The sequence below is a fragment of the Notechis scutatus genome, chromosome 3, assembly GCF_049901735.1.
Source record: "Notechis scutatus isolate UNSWTSFEM ecotype Mainland chromosome 3, rNotScu1.2, whole genome shotgun sequence".
Lineage (NCBI taxonomy): Eukaryota > Metazoa > Chordata > Lepidosauria > Squamata > Elapidae > Notechis > Notechis scutatus.
The window spans coordinates 5,383,415-5,408,522 of NC_142011.1; the positions used below are offsets into that span (position 1 = coordinate 5,383,415).

General features: G+C 47.5%; 2 protein-coding genes across 2 annotated transcripts in view; both read left to right on the forward strand.

Moving 5' to 3' along the window:
• Positions 1 to 25,108, forward strand: part of FNDC11 (fibronectin type III domain containing 11) — a 248,220-nt gene that overhangs the window by 184,122 nt on the left and 38,990 nt on the right. The gene's annotated exons all lie outside the window — the stretch shown is intronic.
• STK35 (serine/threonine kinase 35) lies at positions 324 to 23,542 on the forward strand. Its single transcript, XM_087962369.1, is given in 4 exon segments — positions 324 to 1,315; positions 1,318 to 1,617; positions 13,817 to 14,575; positions 23,140 to 23,542. Coding segments are annotated over 3 exon segments (1,206 nt in total). The 5' UTR covers positions 324 to 1,131; the 3' UTR covers positions 14,539 to 14,575; positions 23,140 to 23,542.

The following is a 25,108-nucleotide window of genomic DNA, read 5'->3' on the forward strand; positions in this document are numbered from 1 at the left end:
ACCCGGCCAGGCGGATCTCCTCTCCTCCATCCAGCCAGCCAGGCTCTTCGTGCGGCTTAGCAGGTGCCTGTCCGGGCCCCCCCCCCACCACCTTTCCCTTCTCCGGGAACAGACGAGAACTCTTACATAAGGCGCTTATGCAACCGGCCCCCTCTCCGCTTTCGCCCCGAGGCCGTCAACAGCAGCTCCGCGTCTCTATCCTTTCAAAAGACGCCAAGCATCTCTAACCTCCATTCATGCGAGAGCTTGGCGGTGGGATCGCCAAAGTAGGCGCGGGCGGAGGGGGGGGAACGGGTCAGTACACAAACCCCAAATAATAGAAGGGGAGGTTTCCATTAATCCAACCGTTGCCCCCACGTCTGGATCTCCTGGAGGGAGATTGACCTACTGCGGAGGAAGATTAAGGACTTTCCTAAAGTAAAAAAAAAGAGGCAAGAGCGACCCGAATTCGCTCTCGTTACTCTCCCCTCTCCCTGAGACGGAATGGACCGTCCCGCCTCCCAGAAGCTATGAATGAAATATTTGCCGCGAAAAGAAGGGAGCAGACCATTGTAAAGAAAGGGGGGGAGGCTGTGGTTAACGACAACTGCAAATATCGGGTTCGCCGTACGGAGACATTTCAGTGTGGTTGTTTTTAGAAAGAAAAAGAAGAGATATCGAGCACACTTCGGAAGAGGCGAGACTCCTTAGATTAGCGGGATGGAGGATTTCATGATTTCTTTTTTTTTTCCTCCCTTTCCTTTCGGAAAAATAGTTCAACCCGTTCCCTCCTTCCTCGGTGGGTGGGCAGCGCCGCGATTGGCTGGGCGCATTTTAAAGGGGTAGACAAGGCGCGCTTTTTCTACCCTCCGACCCTTCCTTCACTTTCGCTCCCTTCTCCCCTCAGCCGCTCGGGGAAAACTACCGTCCTCCGGCCGGCCGCCCGCAGCCCAGCCAGCCAGCCGGGCAGGCAGGCGAGGGGCGAGGAAGCGAGCCGGAAAAGCAGCGAACGTGAGCATTCGTCGAGCCCTGGTCCGGCGGGGCGGGCGGGATGAAGAGGGGCGCTCCCCGCCCGCGACGACTCCGAGCACGACGGCCAAGAAGGCGGCGGCGGCTGCGGCAACTGCTGCTAGGCCCCGCCGCGGCGTTGTTATGGAAACGGGCGGCGACGGCGTCCGCCGAGGGACAGAAAGGTTGCCGGAGCGGCGCCTCAGGCGCTCCGAGCGCGAGCGGCTCCCGCCGCCACCGCCGTTTCTGAGGGCCGCCTCAGCCGCCATGGAAGGCCGGTCGGTCGGCCTTCCGAGCCAGGCCTCTCCGCCGGTCAAAGCCGCCTTGGCTTCCCTCCTCGCTACCGCCTGGTGTCGGAAATCGGCCGCGGGGCCTACGGCGTGGTCTACGAGGCGGTGTCGGGCCGCAGCGGCGCCCGCCTGGCCGTCAAGCGGCTGCGGTGCGACGCTCCGGAGAACGTGGAGCTGGCCCTGGCCGAGTTCTGGGCCCTGACCAGCCTCCGCCGCCACCACCCCAACGTGGTGCGCTTCGAGGAGTGCGTCCTGCAACGCGACGGGCTCGGGCAGCGCATGAGCCACGGCAACAAGCAGAGCGCGCTCTACCTCCGCCTGGTCGAGACTTCCCTCAAGGGTAAGGAAGGAACCGGGGGGCTGGGGGTCGTCTGGAGGGTCTTCTCGGGGGAGGACACGTGTCGGGGGCGTTCGCACGACGCGGGGGGTGAGGGGGTGCTGCGCTGTTGGGGCGGGCTGCTGAGGGCAGGGGGTGGTGGTGGGTGTTTGTGGAGAGGAGGGGTCGAACTGGGGGAGGAGGGGGAGTCTTGCGGACCTCGACGTCTCAGGACCCGGCTAGGGAACGTCATCAGTGCTAGAAGGGAGAGTGAATGTGTGTAGGGGGAGAAGGACAACTTTGGCGTCTCAGGACCCGGCTAGGGAACGTTATCAGTACTAGAAGGGAGAGTGGGGTGTGGGGGGAGGAGGAAGATAATCCTGGGGTCCTTGGTGGTCTCTGAGCTTGGGGGTGTCTTCAGATCTCTCGGGACCCGGCTAGGCAACGTCATCAGTGCTAGAAGGGAAGTGAATGTGTGTAGGGGGAGAGGACAACTTTGGCCTCAGGACCCGGCTAGGGAAGTTATCAGTTATCAGTGAGAAGGGAGAGTGGGGTGGGGGAGGAAGACAACTTTGGGCTCCTTGGTGGTCTCTGAGGTGGATGGGGGGTCTTTCAGATCTCTCGGGACCTGGCTAGGCAACATCATCAGTGCTAGAAGGGAAAGTGTGGTGTGTAGGGGGAGGACAACTTTGGGGGACCCAGCTTGGGAACGTTATCAGTACTAGAAGGGAGAGTGGGGTGTGTGGGGGAGGAAGATAATCCTGGGTCCTTGGTGGTCTCTGAGCTTGTGGAGGCGTCTTCAGATCTCTCGACCTGGCTAGGCAACATCATCAGTGCTAGAAGGGAAAGTGTGGTGTGTAGGGGGAGGACAACTTTGGCGCCTCAGGACCCAGCTTGGGAACGTTATCAGTACTAGAAGGAGAGTGGGTGTGGGGGGGAGGAAGATAATCCTGGGTCCTTGGTGGTCTCTGAGCTTGTGGGGGCGTCTTTCAGATCTCTCGGACCCGGCTAGGCAACGTCATCAGTGCTAGAAGGGAAAGTGTGGTGTGTAGGGGAGGACAACTTTGGCGCTCAGGACCCAGCTTGGGAACGTTATCAGTACTAGAAGGGAGAGTGGGGTGTGTGGGGGGAGGAAGATAATCCTGGGTCCTTGGTGGTCTCTGAGCTTGGATGTCTCGGACCTGGCTAGGCAACATCATCAGTGCTAGAAGGAAAGTGAATGTGTGTAGGGAAGGACAACTTTGGCGCCTCAGGACCCAGCTAGTACTAGAAGGGAGAGTGGGGTGTGGGGGGAGGAAGATAATCCTGGGTCCTTGGTGGTCTCTGAGCTTGTGGGGCGCTCTTTCAGATGTCTCGGGACCTGGCTAGGCAACATCATCAGTGCTAGAAGGGAAAGTGAATGTGTGTAGGGAAGGACAACTTTGGCGTCTCAGGACCCAGCTTGGGAACGTTATCAGTACTAGAAGGGAGAGTGGGGTGTGGGGGGGAGGAAGATAATCCTGGGTTGAGCTTGTGGAGGCGATCTCTCGGGACCTGGCTAGGCAACATCATCAGTGCTAGAAGGGAAAGTGAATGTGTGTAGGGAAGGACAACTTTGGCGTCTCAGGACCCAGCTTGGGAACGTTATCAGTACTAGAAGGGAGAGTGGGGTGTGTGGGGGGGGGGAGGAAGATAATCCTGGGTCCTTGGTGGTCTCTGAGCTTGTGGAGGCGTCTTTCAGATCTCTCGGGACCTGGCTAGGCAACATCATCAGTGCTAGAAGGGAAAGTGTGGTGTGTAGGGGGGGAGGACCATCTCAGGACCCAGCTTGGGAACGTTATCAGTACTAGAAGGGAGAGTGGGGTGTGTGGGGAGGAGGAAGATAATCCTGGGTCCTTGGTGGTCTCTGAGCTTGTGGGGCGTCTTTCAGATGTCTCGGGACCTAGCTAGGCAACATCATCAGTGCTAGAAGGGAAAGTGAATGTGTGTAGGGAAGGACAACTTTGGCGTCTCAGGACCCAGCTAGGGAACGTTATCAGTACTAGAAGGGAGAGTGGGGTGTGGGGGGATAATCCTGGGGTCCTTGGTGGTCTCTGAGGTGGATGGGTGGGTTTTGCAGATGTCTCAGGATCCAGCTAGGGAACGTTATCAGTGCTGAAAGGGTTTTTGGGGGAGAACAACAACTTTGGGGTCCTTGGTGCTCTCTGAACATGGTGGTTTTCTTGTGGACGTCTCTGGACTCAGCTAGGGAACCTCATCAGTGCTGGAAGGGAAGGAGGGGGGGAGAGGAGAACAACTTTGGTGTCTCAAGACCCAGCTAGGGAATGTTATCAGTGCTAGAAGGGAGAGTGGAGTGTGTGGGTTGGAGGAGGACAACTTTGGGGTCCTTGGTGGTCTCTGAGCTGGGGGGTTCTTGCAGGCATCTCAGGACCCAGCTAGGGAACGTTATCAGTGCTGGAAGGGAAGGGGGAGGAGGACAACTTTGGGGTCCTTGGTGGTCTCTGAGCTGGGGGCGGGGTTCTTGCAGACGCTCAGGACCCAGCTAGGGAACGTTATCAGTGGTAGAAGGGAGTGGGATTTGTGGAGGAGGAGGGAGGGCGGGGGATTGTGGGGTTCTCAGTCTTTCCTGAGGTTGCTTGTTTCCTTACAGACGTTTCGTGAGCCAACTCAGGAACACCATCGGTGTTAGAAGAGAGTGTGGTGTGGAGGAAGACAACTTTGGGATCCTTGGTGGTCTCTGAGCTGGGGGCGAGGCTCTTGCAGATGCCTCGGGTCCCAGCTAGGGAACACCATGGTGGGGTTGGGGAGGAGGATGACAACCTTGGGGTCTTTGTGGTCTCTTGAGCTGAGTGGGGCTCTTGCAGGCATCTCAGGATCCAGCTAGGGAACATAATCAGTGCTAGAAAAGAGTAAGAGAGGAGGAGGAGGAGGATTGTGGGGTCCTTGGTGCTCTCTGAACTGGGTGGTATTCTTGCGGACATCTCAGGGCCCAGCTTGGTAACATGATCATGCTGCTGAGGGCAGGGTGATTAAAAGGAGGAAGGTGGGGGGCGAATGTCCGTGGCACTCTTGGGGTTGAACTAGAGGGGTCCTTGGTGGTCTCTGAGCTGGGTAGGGATCTTGCAGACATCTCAGGGCCCAGCTAGGGAACGTGCTAGGAGGGAGAGAGGGGTTTGCGGGGAGAAGGAGAGGAAGAAGCAGGACTTTGGGGTCCTTGGGGCTCTCTGAACTTTTCTTGACGCTTTTGGGACCCAACTAGGTAACTTCATCAATGGTAGAAGGGAGGGAGGGTTGTGGAGGGGAGGGGGAGAAGAAAGAGGACTGTGGGGTCCTTGGGGCTCTCTGAGCTTGGTGATTTTCTTGTTTCATGACCCAACCAGGCAACACCATCAGTGCTAGAACAAAATGTGTGGGGAAGGAGGAGACCACTTTAGGGTCCTTGGTGGTCTCTGAGCTGGATGGTTCTCTTGCATACATTTCAGGACCCGGCTAGGTAATATCATCAGTGCTCGAACGGAGTGGGATTTATGGGGGGGAAGGAGGAGGACTTTGGGATCCTTTGCACTCTGAGCTTGGTGGCTCTCTTGCAGAGACAGTTTATGACCCAGTTAGGTAATATCAGTGCTAGTAATAAGGGAAGAGCCCAAACCCCAGCAGCCTAGCTAAGTTAGAGGGGTAAACAGATCTAGAAGTGCCCCAGCTATGCAAAAAATGGGATGGATGCGGAGGGGCTTGGAAGAATCGGGTAAGTCCTTAAGCATTGCTAACTGAAGAGAGAGGTATAGTGGTATGGTCATCCTGCTGTGAATTGTTTTCCCCCACAACAACAGCCCTGTGAGGTGGGTTGGGCTGAGAGAGAAAGGGAGAGAAGGACTGGCTCAGTGTTAGGACTAGAACTCATGATCCGTGTGTAGTCTGGTGCCTTGCCCACTAGACTTGCGCTCTCTCTCTCTCTCTTAGGATGCCATGGGCACAAACCTAACTAAAGTGGAGGAATAAAGAGACGGGGAGGGTGGGAACGAGACAGCTAGCACATGTAGAAGTCCCCCCTACTCTGCAGGAAAGTGATGGGTATACAAGGGGGGTGTTGCCGCTTAGAAGGAGGGGTGAGTCCTTAACCACTGGTAACTGAAGAGATCGTACTATACCCTCCTGCAGTGAATATACTAATACTGTATTGCTGTTTCTTACTTTTCCCCTCCTGCGAGGGGGTTGGACTGAGAAAGAGGGACCGAAGCTGAACTGGAATTCAAAATCTTCCAGTTTTTAGGTCAGCTGAGCTGACTGGGGGATTCTGGGAGTTGAAGTCCACATACCTTCAAGCTGCCAAGGTTGAGAAAACAGTAAGACATAAGGCCTCTTTACAGTAGCCTCTTTAGTATATGAAATATTGGTTCTTGTTGGCTCGGAATTTAGTGGCCCTCAAATTTTCAAAATTGAATGAGAAGCTAAGATAATACCCTTAGGTCATAGCTGAAGAATAAGTCTTTGGATCCTGAGCTAGTCCTGCAAGCCAAAAGCACCTCAGGCTGCCCACTATCCATTTCTGTTAATTATGCTATTCTGGATAAAGAAATAGAAAACTGTCAAGTCCCACCATTGATTTGCTCAGTATAATGTTTATGTAACATTGATGGTGTTACCTAGTTCGGCAATGAAACTTCTGCAAGAACACAACCAAGCTCAGAAAGTGCCAAGGACCTCATAATTTATCGATTATGTCATCAAGTCATTTTTGACTTCTAGTGTCCACGTAGACTTTCTCTATGACTGCTTGTTCCCTAACTTGGTCTTTTAGGTCTTCTGAAGACGTACCAATCACCATTTTAACCAAGACCATCCACCTTGTTGCTGGTCACCCTCTTCGCTTTCCTTCCACTTTTTCCCAGCAGGAGCATTATAATGTACCTTAACCCTTTTCGCAATCAAATTTTCTAGTTTTTAGATACAATAACTAAAGGTCCCCAGAGTTGTTTTAGAGCAGGTAGCTTAGAAATTTGATGAATCCTGTTTAATACCTAAGTTTCCTGATTTTGATGCCAGTTTTAGGACACAAAAGTTCTCTGTTGGGGAAGAGTAGTCTATGGTGGTGGTAACAACTTTCTGAGGTAGAACGTTGGACTTATGAAGGACAATCCTCTGTTCTGTCAGATAACAGATAATCAGAATTGGAAGGGACCTTGTAGGTCATCTAGTCCAACCCCCTGCCCAAGTGAGAGACCCTATACCATTTCTGACAGATGGGAGTCCAATCTCGAAACTCTCAAGTGATGACACTCCCATAACTTCCGAGGGTAACTTCTGTTCCATTGATTGATTATTCTCACTGTCAGAAAGTTTCTCCTTATTTCCAGGTTGAATCTCTCCCCTTGTTCAGTTTCCATCCATTGTTCCTTGTCTGGCCTTCAGGTGCCTTGGAAAATAGCTTGACCCCTTCCTCTTCTCTGGGGCAGCCCCTCAAATATTGGAAGATGGTCTCCTGTCTCCCCTGGTCCTTCTCTTCACTAGACTAGCCATGCCCAGTTCCTGCAACCGTTCTTCATATGCCTTAGTCTCCAGTCCCCTAATCATCCTGGTTGCTTTTCTCTGTACTCTTTCCAGAGTCTCAACATCTATCCAGGATCTAAACCATCATTTCAAATAAAAACCTAGCATCTGCCTGAAGACATTCACTGAAGAGGGGCTTGCCACCTCTGTTAATTTGTCCCATTTTTAACTTTTCTAAGGGTACACAAAAGATATTGTGTGATTTCTCCAAAGCGTCTCGTCCTTGATTACCACAGTATTGTTTCTAGCGCAAAATAGCACATTAAAAGCAGTAGACACAATTGGAGGCATGTGGAATCATGCTCTTTAAAATGCTTTGTGTCCCTAATCCCAACACTCATTTGGAACCAGCCTTTCTGTAACTTTAAATCCATTGTTTTGTGTGGGGTCCTTTGTGCTCTCTGAGCTTGGCTGTGTTCTTGCAGACTTTTCATTACCAAACTAGGTAACATCATCAGTGCTACATAAGCATTATTCTGAGTGAATCCAGTTGTGGCGGTGATGAAGTTACCTTGTTTGGATAATGAAATGTCTGCAAAAAAAACAAAAACAAAAAACCAACCAAGCACAAAGAGCATCAAGGACCCCTTTTTTCAACCCTTACAAATATTCTCCTTTAATTGGTACCATTGTTTTGTCTTATCCTCTTTGGGATATGAGAGCGCTGATATTGACACAAGAGCCTTTTCTAAGCCACCCTAAAAATGCTGGGAATTCATACATTCAAGCCTTGGAAGTTGGTGCAATCACGGTGAATCCTCTACTCTTGTGTTTGAGCTTTTTCGAGCCGGGAGAACTGCTTACACACACCAGGTAGTGCTGCTTACACAGAAGGGTCCCTTAACTAGTAAAGCAGGAAGGGTCTCTGAACTTGGCAACTTTAAGACTTCTGGACTTCCCTTGCATAACTGGCTGAGGAATTCTGGGAGTTGAAGTCCACGAGTCTTAAAGTTGCCAAGTTGGGAGACTCCTGCAGTAAAGCAAGCCCATGTAGATAGACAGTGATTAATATTTATATGTATTTATACGTTAGGGTGTAAGCATATACGTATATAGGGTACGTATATATAGCATATCTATATATATGTTATGTATGTGGACACTTGAGAGCAGGCAACAGAATATCATTTTTAATGTGTGCCAGTGCCCCACAGGAAGAAAATGACAAAAGTTATCTATGTAAGAATAATCCATGATTGACGAAATTATTGTATCTAGATCTTCTGGCAAAACCCTTTGTGTAGAGATAGATGCTGTCCTCTACAGTTCTTTCACAAGAGACAGTCGTCTATACTTCTACTATGTTCACCATTGGAAGATGAATATTTAACAGAGAGAGGGGGGGGAAAAGCTGAATTCAAATAGACTCTATAGTATTGCTATAGGAGCTGCTGTTCTTAATGCAAAGTTGCCTGAAAGGCACGTGGATTTGATGTTCTTCAACCTGTGATCTTCAGGATGTTTTTAGCCGTTATACTAGGTGTGGGGCAAATGGTTAAGGAGCCATTGGTGAAGATGCTGCTTCTCCTTTCCAGTACTGGCAGTCCTTGACTTGCAGCAGTCTGTTTAGTGACCATTCAAAGGTACAATGGCACTTTTAAAAAAGGTGACTTTTTCATATGTCAGACTATTGCAGCACCCACAAGGTCACCTGACCAAATTTCAGGTGCTTAGCAACCGACTCGCATTTACGACGGGTTGCAGTGTCCCGGGGTCTCTTTTGCAGTCTGACAAAAGCCATGGGGGGAAGCCACACTCACTTTACAGCCACCTTACCGACTTTAACAACTGCAGCGATTCGCTTAACAACCATGGCCAGAAATAGGCAGCCAAGCTCATTTAACAACCGCCTAGCTTGGCAAGAGAAATTTTGGGCCGAATTGTGGGTCGTAAGTTAAGGACTACCTGTTTAGATCAAGGTCCCCCTTTTCATTATTGGAAGCCTCTGCGGTTTTGTCTGAAACTTGGGTGCTCCTTTTTAAATTCAAATTTGCCAAAATGACGAGGAAAGCCCAATGCTGGCTCGGGCTTCCAGTCGGCCACTTCTTCAGCGGCTGCCGGTATTTTATTTCTCTATATTTAGTATCAATCCGGTTTTTAACGAGGCATCCTGTAGACTCAAGTGAACCTTGCTGCTTAATTGAGAACAGAACGGCAGCGGGGAAAGTGAAGTAGAAACCACATGGCCAAGCAGCGTGCCCGGTCACGGCATAACCAGGCGTGGGCCGGGCATCGCGCACGTCATCGGTCACGCATGTGTGTTTTTTTGAGTAGAAGTGGCTTCTTCTGAAATAAGCCAGGCCCTTTTCACGTGTCAGCCAGCCTGCTGCAGATGTGGTTCAGGCAGGGGACGTGCCAGAGCGCACAGAGTGGGCAGATGGGCACCAAGCAGCATTGTGCCTCATTCATTTGTCGGGCATCATTAGTCTTTGTGCTTCTAGTTATATCATCTGTCATGTGGCTAATTGCTGGCTGTAATCTCTTGGGCCTAACACGGCAGGTCAACACAGAATAAGCAGCCACTGAATGGAATTAATACTACACAGTCCAGATGATCTAGAGAAGGGGACGCTCATCCCTTTGTTGTCAAACCAACCGAGGGATTTTGTCAGTTTTTAAAAACATTTCTTTGAAACAAGCGTGGGAATAGGAGCCGTTGAGAGATTATATAAAGCAGAAGAGGAAAAACGCAAGAAAAATGAGGCATAAAAAGAACTTTCCTCCTCTGACTTCTCATCACCACCACCGTGACAAGTGTAAATGCTTCACCTCCACTTAGCAAACAAAAATAAAGAGCTTCATCCCTTAATCCACCTGCTAACAATAGGCAAATTGAATAAGTCAGGTCTTATTCGATCCAGTGACCAGCAAACGAGACAGACAAAGCAAGCGTCAAAACATTTCTAAGGTGATAACAAGCTGGGGATTAAACAGAAGCCTGTGACCTAAATGGAATCTGATTTCCTAAGCACATTTATTTGGAAGGATTCCCGTTGGATTCCAAAAAGGTTATTTTTACATAACAAGGTCCCAGTGTGGGTATATGGTACCGTATACCCATTGGAACCTTGTTTCATAAAAACAACTTTTTTGGGAGTCTGTTTATATTGGATGGATATACTCGTGTATAAATCTGCCCTCCATCTAGTTGTGTTAGGCTACAACTGCCAGAATTTTCACAGTGTATATCAATTTTTCCCTGCTAGGTACAGATTCTGGGGGATATACCACATTTCAAGGACTCCAAGTTTGAAAGCAAAAAACTGTTTAAACCTTTTCTTAAATGTCTTCTGCTTATGGTTATGACTTTGCTTACCTATACAGGTACAGGTAGTCCTCAACTTAACGACCAGAATTGAGCCCCACGTTTCAGTTGTTAAGTGAGACGTTTGTTAAGTTAATTTTGCCCCGTTTTACAACCTTTCTTGCCACAATTGTTAAGTGAATCACTGCCGTTGATCAGTTGGTAACCCGGTCATTGAGTGAATCTGTCTTCCCTGTGCACTTTGCTTGTCAGAAAGTCCCAAAAAGTGACCACATGACCCTGGGGAAAAGCAGCGGTCATAAGTATGAACCAGTTGCCAAGCATTTGACTGTGGGGATGCTGCAACGGTCATAAGTCTGAGAAATGGTCATAAATCGCTTTTTCAGTGCCATTGAAACTTCAAACGAATGATTTATAAGTCAAGGCAACCTGGCTTAAGATTTAGTTGGTTAGAAACGAGCATTGTTCTCTTCTGGTTATTTCCCATACAGCAGAGCCCATATGGTAGTGCCAGTTAAACATCTGTCAAATTTGCCCAAACTCTCCTTATGCCATACAGGTTCAAACCTGCACAACTTGTTGGTATTGAATTATAGAAAAAAAAAACAGTTAAGTGGCTAAGAGCAATAAAACATCTGCCTCCTAACTCCTGTCTCTCATAAATCACCTGCAGTCTTGAGTTATATATGTATGTATATATGTATATATATACGTGCCAAAGTGCCATCTGGCCTAGATTTGTCTTTGACGGGTTTTGCTGAAGCTGGGATAAACGTTGGCATAGCTACTTCTTTCTTTGAAAAGTCAGGCTGGGGTGAACGGCAAGCAGTCCTCGACTTACAACCACAATGGAGCCCCCAAATTTGTGTTGCTAAGCAAAACAATTGTTGAGTGAGTTTAAGTGGGGTTTGCGGAGAGGAGGGGGAAGACTCCGGGGTCCTTGGTATTCTCTGAGCTGGGTTGTTTTCTTGCAGACATTTCATTACCAGACCAGGTACCCTCATCAGTGCTAGAAGGGGGTGGGGTTTTCCTCTCTCTATATACACAGCCAGGGCTAACACAGGTAGTCCTCAACTTACGACCACAATGGAGCCCAACATTTATGTTGCTAAATGAGAAAGTTGTTCAGTGAGTTTTGCCCCATTCTACGACCTTTCTTGCCATAGTTGTTAAGTGAATCACTGCAGTTGTTAAGTCAGTATCACAGTTGCTAAGTGAACCCGGCCTCCCCATAGAACTCTGCTTATCAGAAAGTTGCCAAAGATGATTGTATGATCCTGGGATGCTCCCAACTGTCATAAATACGACAGCCAAGCATCTGAATTTTGATCATGTGGCAATGCTGCAACGGTCGTAAGTGTGAAAAACGCTAGTAAGTCACTTTTTTCAACGCTGTTAACAACATTGGTCACTAAATGAATTGTTGTAAGTCGAGGACTACTGGTGGTCTTTGGAAGAGACGGTTCCTTGTGGGAATTTTTTCCTGAGTACGGGTAGTCCTTGACTTACAACAGTTCATTTAGTGACTTGTTCAAAGTTTATAACAGGACTAAAAAAGTGATTTACGACCGTCTTCCACACTTACGACCGTTGCAGCATCCCCGTGGTCACGAGATCAAAATTCAGATGCTGGGCAACTGACTCATATTTATGACGGTAGGCAATGTCCCAGTTTCACACGATCCCCCTTTGCGAGCTTCTGACAAGCAGAGTCAATGGGGGAAGCCAGATTCACTTAACAACCGTGTGACTCACTTAATGGCAGCGATTCACTTAACAACTGTGGCCAGAAAGAGCATAAAATGGGGCAAACCTCACAAATGTGTCACCTATGTGTCATAAATTTTGGGCTCACTTGGGTGTAACTCAAGGCAAGACTTGGCTGACTCTGTAAAACCTCTTGGAGTCGATTTAATGAATTAACATCGCTTGCAACTTCTGGCTTTGTTTTGAACGCAGCCCCGGTAGATCTTCGGCCCTGCCTTCCCTCCTCCCCATGTTTGTTTACCAGCAGAGATTACAGGAAGGGAAGTAGGATGAGAAGAAGCTGCTGCTTGATGTGAGATTGAGCCCTTTGATCCTTCAGGGTTGTAGTTCACACCCATTGTGATTATATTTTTCTTTTCCAGCCTGTTTTCTTTCTTGAGGAGGAAGCCCAGCCAAATTTTGACAGGACCTTCCAATTCCCATAGCAATAGTCATGGTGACAGACATGTTTGTGCAAATAACCAGCATTTCTCACACTCCTTTATGGCAAAAACAAGTAAAAGCAAAACCCTGGGTAACAGGTAGTCCTCGACTTACGACCACAAGGGAGCCCACAATTGGAACTCACTTTTTTTCTGGGCCGTTGTAACTTTGAATGGTCACTAAAGGAACTGTTGTAAGTCAAAGACCACCTGTAGTTCTTTGTGTCAGCAGCATTTAGTTACCTGTGGCTCATTCTGCTTGAAAAATTACTGATATTATCTTGTAAGTCGACCAAGCTCATAATAATGGCAAAGTTGCATCAAAGTTTGAGGAAGGGAAAAAAGTCAGTTCTGCCCTTAAACCTGTGTAATGATTTCTCAGTGCTAGTAAAAGGGAGGCGCAAACAGGTTTTCTAAAACCTCGTGTACACTCAGCAGCATGTTGTGGCTGCAAAAACCAGAAATGGGGTTTATTTTAGAAGGTTCCCAGGGAGTAATTGCTTTATTTTATTCTTCTCCTTTGGTCCAGTGCTCTCTGGAATCCTGTATCCAGCTCTGAGCATCACATATGAGTTGCTAAGATTCGGAAGCAGTCTCAGTCTTGAAGACGTGTGGACTTCAACTCCCAGAATTCAATTCCCCAGACAGACAGAATTGAATTCTGGGAGTTGAAGTCCGCACATCTTCAAGTTGCCATGGTTGAAAACCATGAGACGGTAGTCCTCAACTTACAACACTTCATTCAGCGACCGTTCAAAGTTACAATGGCCCTGGAAAAATGGATTCGTGACAGTTTTCCCAGAGTTATGACCGTTACAGCATCCCCAGAGTCAGGTGATCAAAATTCAGACACTTAGCAACTGGTATGTATTTATGATCACAGTGTCCCGGGGGTCATACGATCACCATTTGCAAACTTCTGACAAGCCAAGTCAATGGGGAAGTCCAATTCGCTTAACAACCATATTACTAACTTAACAACTGTATTGATTCACTGCAGTTGTTAAGTTAGTAATCTAGTTGTTAGGTGCAGGTGCCAATAACTGGCAAGAAGTGTCGTAAAATGGAGCAAAATTCACTCAGCAACGTAAATCCTGGGCTCAGTTGTGGTCACAAGTTGAAGACTACCAATGTTCTGGGGTCTTAACCTGTGTGAATGCTAAATGAACTGTTTCAGTCCGTTCCAATTCATTCTAAGTCCAATGCAGTCATTATTCCTCCTGCTCTTTTCTCCCTCGACCAGGTGAGAGGATCCTGGGTTACGCCAAAGAGCCTTGTTACCTGTGGTTCGTCATGGAGTACTGCGAAGGGGGAGACCTGAACCAGTACATTCTTTCCCGCAGGCCCGACCCGGCCACCAACAAGAGCTTCATGCTCCAGCTGACCAGCGCCATTGCATTCCTGCACAAAAACCACATCGTGCACAGAGACCTGAAGCCGGACAATATCCTGATCAGCGAGCAGTCGGGAGCTCCGGTTCTCAAAGTCGCAGACTTTGGGCTGAGCAAAGTGTGCGCGGGATTGACCGCCCGAGGCAAAGGCGGCGGCGGCGACGATGACGACGACAAAAATGTGAATGTGAACAAGTACTGGTTGTCCTCGGCTTGCGGCTCAGATTTCTACATGGCTCCCGAAGTGTGGGAAGGACACTATACGGCCAAGGCGGACATCTTTGCGCTGGGCATCATCATCTGGGCCATGATCGAGCGGATAACCTTCATCGATGCCGAGACCAAGAAGGAACTCTTGGGGACTTACGTCAAGCAGGGGAGCGAGATCGTCCCTGTCGGGGAAGCGCTGCTAGAAAACCCAAAGATGGAGTTGCACATTCCTCAAAAACGCAGGACTTCCATGTCTGAAGGAATCAAACAGCTCCTGAAAGACATGCTGGCTGCTAACCCGCAAGATCGACCGGATGCCTTTGAGCTTGAATCCAGGATGGACCAGGTTACTTGTGCTGCTTAAAACTCAGGTCAAAGTGTTGGTGGGCTCTGAAAACAGGGTAAGTGGGGGCGGGGTCTTTCTTCTGATTCTCTGCCTATCAAAATGATCCTGCCATGAATGCAAGGGCTCGGGGGGGCTATTTATCCTCTTGCTGGTAGCAACAGGTTAGGGGCTGCAGGAAAGGAGGTAGCAATAGCATTTAGGGTTATATATTCCTCCCCCCCATAGCACTTTTAACAGTAGCACCCCCACCAAACTTCTGGGCTGTGGACTGGCATGCCAGAAACCAGGTCAGGCAAACAAGCAAAAAAGCCCATCTGTGCCCACGCACGAAGCCAGGCCCGCCCCCATTGGTCCACGGAAAACCCCCTTTCCGTGGAACCAGTCCCTGGCACCTCCAAGGGTTGAGGGACACTGCTTCAGAGCACTGTGGGCTGTTTACAAGGTAGAGCACTATTTGTATCTTGCCCCTAACAATTTGGATCCTTTATTTTATCAACCTCGGAAGGATGGAAGGCTAAGTCAATCTTGAGCTGGTCAGGATCGAACTGTTGGCATTGGGCAGTCAGTCTGTAAATACTGCACTTTAACCACTGCGCCACCGGGGGTATTTATATGGGGATAGAGGCAGCCCTCAACTAACTGGGGAGTTCAAGGTTGGACACCCCTGCCGTAAAAGAAGATATTGACCACAAAAAGTCTGACCTATTTATTGTTTGGAAGGCAAGTTAGGCCTTTCCTGCTACCACTATGAATTTACAGTCTCAGTCCAGGTAAAGAACTTTCTGGAACTTCTCCTCCCTTTTTAAATGCAGAGTGGCTTTGCTCTTAAGCTGCCTGTGGAGAGGAGACACTCCTTGACTTAGACCAGAACATTCGTCGTTAAGCAAGGCGGTTGTTAAATCAGTCAGGGTAAAGTTTACCTTTTTGGCCATGGTTATTAAGTGAATGTCGCTTTTTGCAGCGCCATTGCAATTTGGGCCACTAAACGAGTGGTTACAGAACGAGGATTGGGTGTAGTTTCTTCAGACCGGTGTTGCGCAACCTTAGCAAAATTAGGACGCTGGCCAGGGAGGATTCTGGGAGTTGTAGTCCAGGTTGAGAAGAGCGTGAGGGCCAGCTGTGATTGACCTCACAAGTCATATTCGGTTTGTTTTTTCCTTTGGCTCCAAGCAAGGCCAGCAAACAACAGGCAGACACGCAGAGGCCCGTCTCTCTGGAGACATTCCAGACATAGCAAGATGCTTTCTAAACATCACCGTGTCACGAACAATAGTTTGGGCTTTTTGCAGGTTCTGAAGTGGCACAACAGATACTCCCTGGAGCTGCTGCACTCGCTCTCGCTCTCTTCACCACCCTGCCATCTTCTTTGTATTTGTGGATCAGCGCAGAAGCCAGCCGGAGAACTTCTAACCACAGCCTGCAATTTTAAATAATTGCCTGGCTGCTGGCAGGCAAACCCTTGTGTTCTGCTCGCCGAATGGAGCCTGTGTGGCTAACGGGAATTTTTCAGCTTTGGAGGGGCGTCTGCGCTTGCAAATTGGGTGTTAGGAACAACAGTTTGAGAGTTCGTCCCATATATTTTTTCCCTGCTCCAAGGTTTGGAAGAATCGGGGGGTGGGGGGGGGTGGCTTTAAAAAGTGCATTTTGCTTGTTGACTCCAGATATCAAGAAAAGAGTATGAAACTAGATGCTTTTCTACAGAGCAGTCTGAAGGATCATATTCATTAAAACAAGGACGAGGGGTACCAAAAGTGCTTTTTTATTTTTTTCAAGAGGCAACTGGACTTTCTGGTTTTTCTTTGAAGACGTTTTGCTTCTCATCCAAGAAGCTTCTTCAGCTCTGACTGGACGGTGGGGAAGGGAAGGATTTCTATTCCTTGCAGACAGCTGGTCAGTTGCATCCTTTTAGTGGGTTGTTGAGGCCACTTGGAGGTCTGCAAGGAGTATAAATCCTTCCATTCCCCACCAAACGCTTGAAAGCAAAACCAGAAAGTCCAGTTGCTTGTTGAAAAACAAAAACAAAAAAAAGCACCTTTGGGACAACCACGACCTGGATGACAGAGAATTTCCATAGACAAGGAGGGGTTATTATATTATCCCCTAAGCTGTCCACCCCTGTACTAGAGCAAAGTGCCTGAATTCAGAAAAAGCATCAGTTTGCTTGGCAGAAATTTGAAAATAGAACCAGTTGAGTGTAGTGGTGAAAGCGCTGGCTTAGAAACCAGGAGACTGAATTCTAGTCCCGCTTTAAGCATGAAAGTGACTGGGTGACTTTGGGCCAATCACTAGGAGACGGTGAGTCCTAGTCCCGCCTTAAGCATGAAAGTGACTGGGTGACTTTGGGCCAATCACTAGGAGACGGTGAGTCCTAGTCCCGCCTTAAGCATGAAAGTGACTGGGTGACTTTGGGCCAATCACTAGGAGACGGTGAGTCCTAGTCCCGCCTTAAGCATGAAAGTGACTGGGTGACTTTGGGCCAATCACTAGGAGACGGTGAGTCCTAGTCCGCCTTAGGAAAGACTGAAATCCTAGAGACTGTGAGTCCAGTCCGCTTACTGGGTGACTTTGGGCCAATCACTAGGAGACGGTGAGTCCTAGTCCCGCCTTAAGCATGAAAGTGACTGGGTGACTTTGGGCCAATCACTAGGAGACGGTGAGTCCTAGTCCCGCCTTAGGAATGAAAGTGACTGGGTGACTTTGGGCCAATCACTAGGAGACGGTGAGTCCTAGTCCCGCCTTAGGAATGAAAGTGACTGGGTGACTTTGGGCCAATCACTAGGAGACGGTGAGTCCTAGTCCCGCCTTAAGCATGAAAGTGACTGGGTGACTTTGGGCCAATCGCTAGGAGACGGTGAGTCCTAGTCCCGCCTTGATGAAAGTGACTGGGTGACTTTGGCCAATCCGCTAGAGACGGTGAGTCCTAGCCGCCTTAATGAAAGGACTGGGTGATTTGGGCCAGGAGATGAAAGTGACTGGGTGACTTTGGGCCAATCGCTAGGAGACGGTGAGTCCTAGTCCCGCCTTAGAAATGAAAGTGACTGGGTGACTTTGGGCCAATCGCTAGGAGACGGTGAGTCCTAGTCCCGCCTTAGAAATGAAAGTGACTGGGTGACTTTGGGCCAGTCATTCTCTCAGCCCAACCCATCTCACAGAATGGTAGTTGTGGAGAAAATTAGAGGAAGGAGTAAAAGAAAAGAAAAAAAAGACAGGATAAAAAATAAATTAGTTAATGTTATGCAATGCAAATATGGGTATTTTAAGAGGCAGAGGGTTAATGAACGTCCGCCCACCGAGAGGAAGTTCTTATAATTTCCTTGAATTGGAAGCCTATTGGATTTTCTGCCATGGCTTCAATGGAACGGTTGAATTGTCTGATTGGTACCCGGTCTCTGCGTAAGATTTCTGGGCAGCTTTATTGCCGGTGGTCACCTGGGACATACGACCTCTCCCATTCGGCGTTAGAAAGAACATCCCATCCGGCCCTCCTTAGAAAAATGGCACGAAATAAATTCTCTATCTTTTTTTTTCCTGCTCATTTTGCCCTCAAAAACGCACCCCCAGGAAGCATGTTGGTGCATTGATTATACATCAGTTGAGAACGCGGTTTGGATTAAAATGTCAGCATCCGAAGCCCCTTAGCCAAATAGTTGCTCCAAAATGAAGCTTGGAGGAAGTGCAGCGCCATTATTGATCTTGTTGTTTTCAGCTGTTGGTAATTAATTTAACACGGATACCTGCTGTTGCGTCAATCATTTAAAATAATAAACCCTATTGACCAAGCTCGATATCCAAATAATGAATATTCACGAAGTGGAGGTACTCCTTGACTTACGACCACAATTGAGCCCCAGATTACCATTGCTAAGCAAAACAGTTAAGTGAGTTTTGCCCCATTTTATAACCTTTCTTGCCACAGTTAAGATGTTCTTGTGGGGAAGCTAGGAGGATAACAGATAACAAGAGTTGGAAGGGACCTTGGAGGTCTTCTAGTCTAACCCCCTACTCAGGCAGGAGGCCCTATACCATTTGAGACTAATGGTTGTCCAATCTCTTCTTGAAAACTTCCAGTGTTGGAGCATTCACAACTTCTGGAGGCAAGTCGTCCCACTGATTAATTGTTCTAAGAGTCAGGAAATTCCTCCTTAGTTCTAAGTTGCTTCTCTCCTTGTGTAGTTTCCACCCATGGCTTCTTGACTTGCCCTCAGGTGCTTTGGAGAATAGCTTGACTCCCTCTTCTTTGGGGCAGCCCCTCAAATATTGGAAGATGCTATCATGTCACCCCTAGTCCTTCTTTTCATCAAACTAGATTAAAAACTATTCTTCCTATTTTAGCCCAAGTCTTCTTTGTTGCTCTTTTCTGCCGTCTTTCCAGAGTCTCAGCATCTCGTTTTATATCGTGACGACCAAAACTGGGTTGCAATATACCAAGTGGGTTCTTTACCAAGGCCTTATAAAGTGAGGAAAGGTGTGTTGGGTAGGTTTGCCACCTTGAGCCATTTGTAAAAACAATAAAAGGCAGGGTACAAATAAATACAGTAAAAATAAAATATATTTGCCACGTGACAGAAGAAGCCTTGCCTGACCTCTCCGTAATCCAAACACAAGCGATACTTCGAACCATCGTTTGTTTTTAAAAATGCCCACATGCTTTAGATTAATTCCAGGAAGAAGATGTGAAGTTTTGCATTCCCCGGGACATGACTGAACTGTTGTTTTTTTAAAGAGTACCTGTCCAGATCTCTTTGATCCTTTTTGTAGACATCAGCTTCTCAGGCACGGAGATGATTATGGATTATGTAAGCCGCTGGCTCTCCTTTTGCCAGACTTGTTTATGAGGGCATCAAAGCTCCAGAGGAATGCTTTCCTTCCTCTGGGGTCAGCTTTGGAGCGCTGATGTTGCCTTCCATCTCTGTTTATTTTCCTCTTTCTTTCTTTTTTTCTTGCGGAGCCTATCCTCCCCACCCAACTTTTCAAATCCGTCTGGGTATGCCAGTTGCAATCGTTCCTGTGCCCATAACGCACCACGATGCAGGGTTGTATAACCAGGCTTTGCCCTCTGGGGGAAGAAAAAAAAAATCTTTCAAAATTCAGGATGCTTAACACGTGAGTCCAGTGAACACAAAAGGCTGGGACAGAGCTGCCCCTTTGGCTGTTCTTTTTTTTTTTTTTTCCCTCGGGGGAGGGGAAGCCTAGCCGTCTGTCCCTATCCCCCCCTTGGACCAGAGCTGAGTGAGGAATGGGCCTTCTCCCAAAAGAGGGCTGCTCCTTACATAACAGAAAAGGAGGGGAGGGAGATACACACTGGCTGACCCCTTGCATGCTTCTGTGCAAGAATTGGGCTTTTCCTTGTTTACACAGACTTAGTATCTGGTCGGTCAACTACGGCATTTTCTTTCTTTTGAACTTATGGGAAGCTGGTTTCTTACTGTGTCAGCATCTCTTGAAAAAAAAAAAGTGCAGAGAAGAGCAACCAGGATGATGAGGAGACTGGAGACTAAAACATACGACGAACGGTTGCAGGAACTGGGCCTGGCTAGTCAAGGGAAGAGAAGGACCAGGGGAGACAGGAGAGCATCTTCCAATATTTGAGGGGCTGCCCCAGAGAGGAGGAAAGGGGTCAAGCTATTTTCCAAAGCACCTGAAGGCCAGACAAGGAACAATGGATGGAAACTGATTGAGAGAAGCAATCTAGAACTAAGGAGGAATTTTCTGACAGAACAATCAATCCATGGAACAGAAGTTGCCTTCGGAAGTTGTGGGAGCTTCATCCCTGGAGGCTTTCAAGAAGAGACTGGTGTAGGGGTCTCCTACTTGGGCGGGGATTGGACTAGATGATCTACAAGGTCCCTTCCAACTCTGTTAATCTGTAAAACAGAACTGACTTGTAGCCAGATCGGTGCGTCTGGCTACATTCAAGTTCACCCTCTCTAATCCTCAGTCATAAATTGAAGTAATCCTCGACGTACAACTGCATTTGAGCTCCCAAGTTACTGAGACAGACAGTTGTTTGAGCAGGGGAGTGGGCTAGAAGACCTCCAAGGGTTTTTCCAACTCTTGTTATTCTGTTGTGTTAATTATTTGACTTGGGCAATAAAAATTGGATGTGCCATATATATGTAGTCCTGCACGTTGGAAGGATTTTGCCAGATCAGATCTTCCAGAACAGTCTAGCAAGGTTCTTCCAACCCTGTTAATCTTTAGCCTACGCTGCCTCTCCATCACAAGTCTTTAAATGTCTGTGTGTGTCTAGTTTAATGAAAAGAAGGATTAGAGGTGACATAATAGTAGTCTTCCAATGTCTAAGGCAGGGGTCTTCAAACTTGGCAGGTTTAAGACTTGTGGACTTCAACTCCCAGAATTCCTGAGCTAACTGGAGGAGGAATTCTGGGAGTTGAAGTCCACAAGTCTTAAAGCTGTCAAGTTTGAAGACTCCTGGTCTAAGGGGCTGCCACAAAGAAGAAGGGGATCAAGTTATTCTCCAAAGCCCCTGAAGGCAGGATAAGAAACAATGGGTGGAAACTAATCAAGGAGAGAAGCAACCTGGAATGAAGGAGAAACTTTCTAATAGTGAGGACAATTAACCAGTGGAACAACTTGCCACCAGAAGTTGTGAATGCTCCAACGCTGGAAGTTTTTAAGAGACTGGACAACCATTTGCCTAAAATGGTATAGGGTTTCCTGCCTGAGCAGGGGGTTGGACTAGAAGACCTCCAAGGTCCCTTCCAACTCTGTTATTCCATTCTGTTCTGTACAAGTGCCAAACATGGACACTTAACGACAAAACAAAAATGTTTCCGTCACCACGGAAATGAGATGGTTGAGGAAAACTGCTGGAGATAAAATGCTGGAAAAATGAGACTATCAAAGAAAGAATTAGCATAGAAGAACCAATCTTAAACTACAGGAAGGGGGTTGGACTAGAAGATCTCCAAGGTCCCTTCCAACTCGGTTATTCTGTTGTGTTAAATATTTGACTCAGGCAGTAATAAATGGAGAGGCCGTGTATTTATGGTCCTGCACATTGGGAGGATTTTGCCAGATCAGATCCTCCAGAACTGTCTAGCAGAATAGTCTTCTTTGCCTTCCAGTCTTTTTAATAATAATAATTATTATTATTGTTGTTGTTATTGTTATTATTTTATCTGCTTTAGCTGATTCTATAAAATAGCTGGCCCCGCTTTGCGTGACGTGATGCCAATGAACAGCAGCCTCAGCGGAATTCACCCCTCCTAAGGGGCCAATTTTGACCCGCCATAGCTCGGATTTCAGAAACACCCTTTTGTCAAACCCAGCAAGGAAACTAGAGCACGAGTAAAAGCCATTTCTAATTATTGCATCCTTTTAGCCATTGTTTTCTTCTGAAGGCTAATTGGGCTTTTCCACTGGGGGACAGTGGAGGAGCAGGATTTGTCCCAAGAAACTTGGTGGCTGAGTTTGGGTGCTGGGAGCTAAAAGCCAGGCCAATCTCGTTTTCCCTTGTGACCCAGGTAAATGAGGAGGCAAGCTTTGTGAATTATTGATGATGTCACTGACTTTGATGTGTGTTTATCTTCCTGGCCTGGCTCTTCAAGTACAGGTAAGTCCTCGAATATGAGGGCTTTGTAGTGGAGGAACAATGTTGGGGGGTTCCTTGGTGCTCCCCGAGATTTGGTTCTTTCCTTGCAGGCTTTCGTGATGGAACTTGGTAACATCACCAGCGCAAAGCCCACTGCCTTGTAGCTCTGATGGTGTTACCTACTTGGGTCATGAAACGTCTGCCAGAAAAGAAGTAGAACAGAATAGAGTTGGAAGGGACCTTGGAGGTCTTCTAGTCCAACCCCCTGCTTAGGCAGGAAACCCTACTTCAGACAAAATCTCCTTGGAGTGCCAAGGACCCCACAGTCCTCCTCTTCTTCCCCCTCCTTGCTGCAAACCCTGCTCCCCTCTAGCACTGCTGATGTTACCTAGTTGGGTGATGAAACATCTGCAAGAAAACAAACCCAGCTCAGAGAGCCCCAAGGACCCCACTTCAAGGAATTTCAGAAAACAAAGTTTGCTTCTCCAGTGGCACTTAAAAATCAACCAAGTTCAGACCCTTCACTGCACAGTGCCTTCGTAATCAATTGTTAACCGATCTTCAGCATAATTATATTAAAGTAGCCAATAACCCAGCGTTGCCCAGGTATTTATTTATTTATCCTAATCCTGTATTACACAGGAAAAGCCCCTGATTTCAGCGACTCGGAGAAAACGTAATTTGTAATGCTGGATTTTCCCCCTTACCAGAGAAGACCCCCTTGTGGAGTACTGTGAAGCCGTTACCATGGCAACTCCACAGTACTGTACAGTAGAAGTCATTTTAAGGCAGTACGGTAGAAGCCATTTGAACAACGGGCTGTATCTTAACATATACCCCAAGAGGTGTTAGGGGTATCTTACTCCCACAGTATTTGTTTCCAGAGACTAAGTAATCTGTGTACCAAGTTTGGTGAAAATTGCTCAAGGCATTCCAGAGTTATGCTGGAACATACAAATATATATATATATATATATTTTTTTAGAAATTAAATAAATTAATATGAGGGCTCTGATAATAGACATTTCACAAGCACTTTTGTTTTTCTTTCTCTTTTCTTGCAGGATTTTTTACAGGGACCTGGACTCTCCCCGAAATACATGCAAACTTAAGAAGCGACTGACAAAAGACACCACATTCTCTGGTATCGTGAAGCAAGCTTTGAAACTTGTCTGGAAGCCCCAGGAGATTCAAGGAGGACAGGAGCTGCTGCAACTACTTCATTATAGGACTATTAAATTCTCTTTTTTATTTTTATTATTATTACATTTCCCCCCTTCCTTTTTTTCCCCCTGCCAGCTCAGCTTTCCCTGTTCATTGGATCTGCGCAATTCATCTGGAATTCCTCTTTCACTCAAAATACTGGGGGGAAAAAATTCCCCAGCAAATAATTTTCAGTTGCTGCTACTGTTAAGTACCAGAATTCTGGGACAAAATGTTAATAAGGTTTCTCCCCACCCACCCCAACTCTCCTAATATCTTTGAGCAGGGTGATATTTAGTTGAAAGTATGGAGATCTGTGACAAAATAGCCTTTTTGTGTGTGTGTGTTCGTTGCTTTGGTTTCTGGTTGCTGCTGCTGCTTAGCCCTCAAAGCTGGAAACACATAGCTGAATAAATATTTCTCCTGCTTCCCTTTTTCAAAATGACCTACATCAGGGGACCTAAATACATGATATATCGGACAGGGATATTTAAGACACACACACACACACACCCCTTTCAAGGTTGCTGCTGGCAGGGGTGGGATTCCCCTGGCATAACAACCGGTTCGGTGATCGTGCACTTCCTCGTGCAACCTTCCGTTGCAGCAAACCAGTTTGGAGCAAGCTAAACATCGGAAGAAGGGGGTCTGCCTGAACCGGTCCGAACCGGTAGAGTGGCTGTTGGGTTTAGAAAGCCAGATCTAACCATCACAGGAGCCTGTGTTTCTGTGGGCCAAATTTTACAGGAAGGTGTGTGGGATTTAGAAATGGTAGAAAGCATCCATAGAAATGCTCTTTAGGTAGAAAAAGTTATCATCCAATCTGTATTCTAGGGATTAGTAGCTTACTTAGCTGGCCCTTGGCTGGCTAAATTCAGCCAGCCTGAAATCAAGTGGCTGTCTTAAACATCGCTTTTTCCTATTTTAGCAGTCAGTCTTTCTTAAAAATGTCTTCCCTTCCGTAGAAGTACAGGCCCTTTCTTACTTCTTTAAGGCTTCTTCAAAATTCAGGGTATCTTTCTCACCATTACAGCCGTCGTGTGTCTACGTTGATGCACCCACAAAAGAAATGTTCCCAGTTTTAAACTACTGCCCTAATTAGTTCTCCCCTAAGATGATCATTCCATGGTTCTTGAAAGTCTTAAGCCAGGTGCTCCTCCTCGGTGACGGGGATGCTAAGCTGACCACCTGCTTTGAATGGACTGTCCTCCTTTAAATTGGCCCTAGGGTGGTCTTGGGATGATCACTCTTCTTCCAGCGGCAGGGAAGGCAGGCTTGGATCAGCATCATAAATCCGAATCGGTGTCTTTTGTCTTTTGCCACTGATATAAAGCGAAGCGGGTAATTTCAATTGTTACCAAGGTCGACCGTATTGTTTCTAGAGGATTGCGCGCTGCAGTTCTTGAAAAGGATTTACTCTACAAAATACCGGCGTGACGTGTCGCCAGGTTTAAACAATGAATATCGGTCTTATTGTGGATGTAACATAGTTTACAAGGTTTTTCATTTGTGTATGGTTGACAAGACCGATCTCCAAAGGGGTCCTTTTGAGATCCAAGATGAATGGATTCTAAAACTAAAACTTTTTCCCGAGAGAAATTTCATGCTACCGGATGTTTCTGTTACCGTCTGAGCTAGCCAGATTTTTTTGAGGGGGGGAGGGGAAGTTGGATCCAAATTTGGGGTGTTGACAAGCCCTGTTATGAACTTGTTGCCCCAAATTAAGATTTGAGAACTCCCCTTTTTTCCTACAGAGGTCCATTCAGCCATGCCTCCTAGGATCCCAGGGCACGAGCCATGTCGCATTTGCGTTGTCAACGAGTCCCGCGA